The following is a 6,864-nucleotide window of genomic DNA, read 5'->3' as shown; positions in this document are numbered from 1 at the left end:
CGGCCCCTACATCAGTCCGGACCGTCCATAGCTCGGCCCAACACATCCGTGCGGATCTAACCAAATATCCGGTTTCGTAGGATCCTAGCTCGGTTGAACACCTGCATGCCTCCATATTCTGGGCGACGGTCTGCCCAGCCCAACGTAATGGGCCGGGGAGCCGTGTTGGTGCAGTTCGGTCAGGCACAACGTCTTTGACCCTCACATGGCCCAACACCATATCTTGCGCTACCGTAACTCAGCCCACTTGTTCGGCACAAATCTCCCTCTCAATTCTCTCTCTCAATCCACATTCCCCTTTTAGATTATGGGAGAGGCAATAGAATATTTAGCCTCTCAACTGATGCTATATAGATGTTTATTGCTGTTGCTTGAGAGCACTTGTTCAACCCATCAGATTATCGTCATTTTAAGAGTCTTACTTTGATGCAACTAACATGGAAGGAACTTCACGCCAAGCGGTGGGCCCCACATCCATCTTTTATATATTTTTTGACTTTTCAATATTTTATTATTATTATTATTATTATTATTATTATTATTATTATTATTTTTTATTTTTTATTTTTGCTGTGTCACGATGTTTTTTTGGTTTTAATTTGAAATGATATTTATTCATTTGCATAAAAAAATTCACTTATCAAACATCAAAAGATGTTCTAATGTTTTAGCTAATAACCACTTTCTCCATTGATGAAATTGAATTGAAGGACTATTCCTCACAAATTTGATGGCATTAAAATCAGTCAAAAACCCCAATGCTAATGCTTTAACTATGTTGATCCTTAAGTTAGAACACTACCTCCATTTTTAGGTTGCACTGACGCGATGGATTGTAGTATGGTAAGGTAACTCAATAGCAATGAAAGTTAATTATGTTCTTGATAAGAAGTTGCATGATTCAAATTTCTATTATTCACACTTTGCTAATTCTTTAACTCTGTTGATCCTTAAGTTAGAACACTACCTCCATTTTTAGGTTGCACTGACACGATGGATTGTAGTATGGTAATGCAACTCAATAGCAATGAAAGTTAATTATGTTCTTGCTAAAAAGTTGCATGATTTAAATTTCTATTCTTCACACTTTGGCCCTGTTTGGGAGGGTTATTTGGGCTAAAATAACCAATAAAGACAAAATAGACTAAAATAGTCAATAAGACAAAGTATTAGATTCTACTTAAAAAAAAAAAAAAAAAAAAGCCAACTATTTTCCCAAACACAACTTTTTTAGTCAGGTTAAAATAGCGAAAAAGCCAACTAAAATAGTCAACTTCCCGAACGAGTTGACTTACAGAACAAGATATATACCAATTGGATGGAATAGTGTTGATGCATTGCAATTTCTGATTTCCTTGCAGTGTCATCCGTATTTCTTTTTTCTTCTTATCATATGCAATTATGTTAGACACAAAATCAAGTGCTGCCAGACTCCCTTGCATAATATTTGTATATGTTACTTGCAGTTGTCCTGTTTACTACAGATGTATGATAGGTAATCTAGGAATCAAATGAGTAAAATGTAAATTAGTTGATGACAAATACAATTTCTACTGCAAATTTAAAATCTGAGTGATAGAATCCAAAAATAAGTTCTCCAAATTCATACATGTCCATTTATTTGATAGTGACCAAGTATAAGATTTCCCAAATAAAACAAGCACACATCTTCATTTGATCGATACAACAAATTGATTCAGCTACTTCCCCACAATTAATGATGCCCTTTTGTGGACTTTACGCGTTTGAGACTTGTCCATTTAAGCCCAAATGAGACATTAACAACCAAACCAAAGTGATGAGTTGCCCACCTTTACTCAGTTGTGCCGCGTGGGTAGTTGCTTTGCAACGATATGCAGTGTATGAAAGCATTTCAACCCAAACTTTGCTAATTATCACCCATTTTTCCCTCTCTTCTAATTTTTCCAGGTTTTGGGTCAATAAGCATGGATCAAGCAACACAGATTTGTTTCTAGTCCCCTCGACAGTAACAGGTTTCACTTCAGTATTAAGGATACTTTTGCAGGCTTGTTCTAGTAATTGATCTGGTCCTTTTCTACCTTTGCAACGACATTTTTCAACACTAAAAATATTCAGACAACATTTCTTGTTTTCCTTTACCTTTCCGATTATTCTTTCACGAAAGACTGTCTTGGCTTCGGCTAAGGTATCTAGAACCTGGTCAGAAGTATCATTGAATCTTATTTTTCCAATAGCTTGTACAGGAGTCATAATTGCGGGTTCCATATTCAGAAGATAGAACATGTAATCTGACAGAAGCTTAGATGAACGACGATGATCCTTATTCTTTGAATTGCCATCCTCAGTATTAACATCCTTGCTAACATTACAAGAATGAAAGCAGATATCAGTAGCAATGTGCCACAAGTGAAGACTCTCATCAAAGTCGACCTCATTGATCCAAGGGAGTAAGTCAATGCAACCTTCATCTTGAAGTACCCAATCACCTTTTGCTAAATATATCTCATTGACACCTCCTGACTTATATGCCGACTCAGATTTCCTTGTCAGCTCCTCGAAGATGAGTTCTCTCAACTCTTTGGTGAATTCGACTGTTTTCACATATTACAACCCATTTAGCATGTTGGTAAGGCCAAAAAAGCCAATGAGTTTTTCCCATATTTGCAAACGTGGATGCAGACAATAATCTATGAAGTTGTACTGAGGGATAGATTCGGACCACCTTCTGCGCATGATTTGCATAAACCACCCAAATGAACAAGTACAATGTTGTGTTGGAGAGTCTTCAGAACACCTGATAATATCATTGAGGATTGTCATGAGGATCCTAATGAGTACGGAATGACGGTATGAGGTACCTAGAGCCGCAACAGTCCAATCAGATAAAAGGAGCATGAGAAAAGCTATTATATCGAGGGTAATGGCACCAAGGAGCAAGGTGAAGGTAATTCCAACATCAAACTTGTGAAATCCCTGCTTGTGTCTGTCAATCAAACAGAAAAGCACAAGGGCTACCACAATTAAAATAAATGAAACAAGCCGGAGAAGGTATCCATATTTACCTTGCAAAACCCTAACCTTGGTGTAGAGAATTTCATAGATGAAATTGAGCTCTGCTTCCACCACTTTGAAAGCACCTCTTGCTGTTCTGCGACGGAAGAAAGCCCGGCTCTCGTGTAGCAGATCAGAGCTGAATCTGAGATCAACAAGGAATCCCGTGAAGGTTTGAAAAAGAACATAAGCATGTATCACCACATCCAAATGTTCTAAATCGACTATTTTATTTTCTCTGTTCCTAACAGCGGGTTCACATAGGACCCTGGCATACCTCCTCAGCCCAGGACCTGGTTCTCTCAATCTACGCGAGCTAGCAAGATTGAGAGAGCGAGTGCGCTCAATATACTTGATAAGCCCAGCAACAAGCACGGGCAGTGTTGGGATCCATAGCTGGTTTTTGAATGAGAGTGTGAGAATAAAGACATAAGCAGCAGTCCCACACAGGAACAGAGGTGCCTGAGCCACAACTCATTATCCTCGAGCGCGAAACCAGTGATGGTATCCGGACCACCAAGATGTAACAGAAGAAAGGGAACCCAAAACGCCACAAGTTCTGGTCTAGAGAAAGGGCCAGAGGTGTCGCCTTGCCTTCGGGAGATGAGTCCCAATGCGAAGCTAGCAGTCAGATCCGCTAACAAGTATGCCAACCATATGGGGATTATTATGAAGCTGCTACCCGTTCGCTTTCTCAAAGGGGCAAAAAAAGTCAGAAAAGTTTGGAAGAAGAGACTAAAGAGGATGATTACTCGCAGATCCCAGGTATCCAACAGCTCCTTCCAACGCTCAAAGCTTTGCTTTCCTACATCCTCCATTTCTCTCTCACCAGACACCTTGTTGATATTGGTTGGAGTGATTTTGCTATAGTCTACAGATTAGTAGATTAGAGCATCTCCAATGAGTTCGTTAAATCATTGGTATGACTTGCTTAGTCAACAAAGAATGTGTAATTTATTTTACCCTAATGATTAAGTTAACGCAATGTTAACTTCGTCAAAAGTTGACTTCTGTTAAGGATTGACAGAAGGATTTGATTACCAATGTCGGGAAGATGATTATGGAAATCCTATCATGACATCGTTTATTGCGGTGTGGCTGCTGGCTCTTGCCTTTCCTTGTCCAACTGCCAGCGATTGAGAGAAATATTTCTCCTAGTAAATGCAATTCTCTCGTCCCATATCAAATTGGAATGTACTACTAGACCTGTATAGACTTACTATGGGTCCCGTTTCAATAATCCGAACCGTCAATGTGTAGATATCGTCAAGTACTATATGACTATAAAAATATGTTGATCGGATATCAATAGTTACGTGATCAAATCAGTTTTGTATAAAAAAAAAATGAATGAAGAAAAAATAAACGGTTGACAGAAATATGATTCGATGAAATAGCTATCGATATCCAATCAACGTGACTTTTTATAGGCATATAGTACTTGACGAGTTCTACATATTGAACGATTTGGATTATCAAAACGGAATCAGTAATGGGTCCTCACGGACCTAACAATACCCTTTAGCACGATTGGCTATTTTAGCAAAGAAAGAGTGTTTGTTAAATCATTGGTATGACTTGCTTAGTCAATAAAGAATGTACAATTTATTTTACTTAAGTTAAAGCGAAGCTAACTTTGTCAAAAGTTAACTTTTGTTATGGACGAAAAGAAGGATTTAATTACCAATGTCGGGAAAGATGATTGTTGAAAGCCTATCATGACATCGTTTATTGCGGTGTGGCTGCTCGCTCTTGCCTTTCCTTGTCCAACTACCAGCGATTGAGAGAAATATTTCTCCTAGTAAATGCAATTCTCTCTTGTCTCAGATCAGATTGGATTGTACTGTTAGACCTGCAGAGACTCATTACGGGTCCCGTTTTAATAATCCGAACTATTCAATGTATAGATATCGTCAAGTACTATATGGCTGTAAACAATCACGTTGATCAGATATCAATAATTATGTGATCAAATCAGTTTTGTATAAAAAAAAATGAACGGTGAAAAAATAAATGGTTGACAGAAATCTGATTCGATGAAATAACTATCGATATCCGATTAATGTGATTTCTTATAGGCATATAGTACTCGACAAGTTCTAAACATTGAACGGATCCGATTATCGAAACGGCCCCCGTGATGGGCCCTCGCGGAGCTAACAATACCCTCTAGTCCGATTGGCTATTTTAGCAAAGAAAGAGAGTTTGTTAAATCATTGATATGACTTGCTTAGTCAATAAAGAATGTGTAATTTATTTTACTTAAGTTAATGCGATGCAAACTTTGTAAAAAGTTAACTTTTGTTAAGGACTGAAAGAAGGATTTGATTACCAATGTCGGGAAAGATGATTATGGAAAGCCTATCATAACATCGTTTATTGCGGTGTGGCTACTCACTCTTGCCTTTCCTTGTCCAACTACCAACGATTGAGAGAAAGATTTCTCCTAGTAAATGCAATTCTCTCTTGTCTCAGATCAGATTGGAGGGTACTGTTGGACCTGTAGAGACTTACTACGGGTCTCGTTTCGATAATCCGAACCATGTAATGTGTAGATATCGTCAAGTACTATATGGATGTAAACAATCATGTTGATTAGATATTAATAGCTACGTGATCAAATCAATTTTGTATAAAAAAATGAACTTTAAAAAAATAAACGGTTGACAGAAATGTGATTCGATGAAATAATTATCGATATCCGATCAATGTGATTTTTTATAGGCATATAGTACTCGACAAGTTCTAAACATTGACGATTCGGATTATCGAATCAGGACCCGTGATAGTCCTTCACGGATCTAACAATACCCTCCAGTCTAATTAGCTATTTTAGCAAAGAAAGAGAGTTTGTTAAATCATTGGTATGACTTGCTTAGATGCCTAATTTATTTTACTTAAGTTAACACAATGCTAACTTGGTAAAAAGTTAACTTTTGTTAAGGATCGAAATAAGGATTTGATTACCAATGTCGGGAAAGATGATTATGGAAAGCCTATCATGACATCGTTTATCGCGTTGTGGCTTGCCTTTCCTTGTCCAACTGCCAGCGATTGAGAGAGATTTCTCTTGGTAAATGCAATTCTCTCCTATTCTAGATTCGAGGGTATTGTTAGACTTGTAGAGACCCATTACAGGTCTTGTTTCACTAATCCGAACCATTGAATGTGTAGAAATCGTCGAGTACTATATGGCTGTAAAAAATCACGTTGATCGGATATTGATAGTTACGTGATCAAATTAGTTTTGTATAAAAAAAATGGAAGGTAAATAAATAAATGGTTGACAGAAATCTGATTCGATGAAATAGCTATCGATATCCGAGAAATGTGATTTTTTACAGGCATATAGTACTCGACAAGTTCTATATATTGAACGGTTTGAATTATCAAAACGGGACCCGTAATATGTTTTCACGGACTTAACGATACCCTCTAATCTGATTGGCTATTTTTAGCAAAGAAAGAGAGTTTGTTAAATCATTGGTATGACTTGCTCAGTCAATAAAGAATGTGTAATTTATTTTACTTAAGTTAACACTTTGTTAACTTTGTCAAAAGTAATTCTTTCAAAACTAATAAGCACTTAATATATACAAATAAATTTTATTTTTCACACTTTTTGTTATTTTATCCGTTCTTAAATATTAGTTTTTTACTTTTATTTTTCATTATCTTAAAATATTAATTTATTTTAAAAAAATCAAAGAATAAAATAATATGAAATTATTATTTTATTTTTCTTTTAAATTCATTAAAAAAATGTACTATCAAAATCTAATTTTAAAAAATTAATATTTTTAAAATATAATAATTATACTATCAAAAAAG

General features: G+C 36.4%; 1 protein-coding gene across 1 annotated transcript; it reads right to left on the bottom strand.

The window, feature by feature from the left end:
- Window positions 1-1,737: 1,737 nt before the first annotated feature.
- On the bottom strand, window positions 1,738-6,166 carry LOC145799425 (uncharacterized). The gene is made up of 4 exons (XM_082889006.1): window positions 6,001-6,166; window positions 3,786-3,904; window positions 2,841-3,429; window positions 1,738-2,573 (listed from the first exon to the last, which is right to left on the bottom strand). Exons 1-4 carry the CDS (start codon window positions 6,164-6,166, stop codon window positions 1,738-1,740), a joined length of 1,710 nt encoding a protein of 569 aa, XP_082745132.1.
- Between the last annotated feature and the right edge of the window lie 698 nt (window positions 6,167-6,864).

The sequence above is a fragment of the Camellia sinensis genome, chromosome 9 (assembly GCF_055761805.1).
Source record: "Camellia sinensis isolate YWXY chromosome 9, ASM5576180v1, whole genome shotgun sequence".
Taxonomy (NCBI): Eukaryota; Viridiplantae; Streptophyta; class Magnoliopsida; order Ericales; family Theaceae; genus Camellia; species Camellia sinensis.
This window is presented reverse-complemented; position numbering and strand designations above follow the sequence as displayed.

Coding starts and splice junctions, on each gene's coding strand:
- LOC145799425 (XM_082889006.1), bottom strand. CDS start 6,166: ATGGGTCTCTACAAGTCTAACAATACCCTCGAATCTAGAATAGGAGAG. Junction 3,905..6,000: donor AATCATCTTTCCCGACATTG/GTAATCAAATCC, acceptor ACTAATCTGTAG/ACTATAGCAAAATCACTCCA. Junction 2,574..2,840: donor TTGGACTGTTGCGGCTCTAG/GTACCTCATACC, acceptor ATGTGAAAACAG/TCGAATTCACCAAAGAGTTG.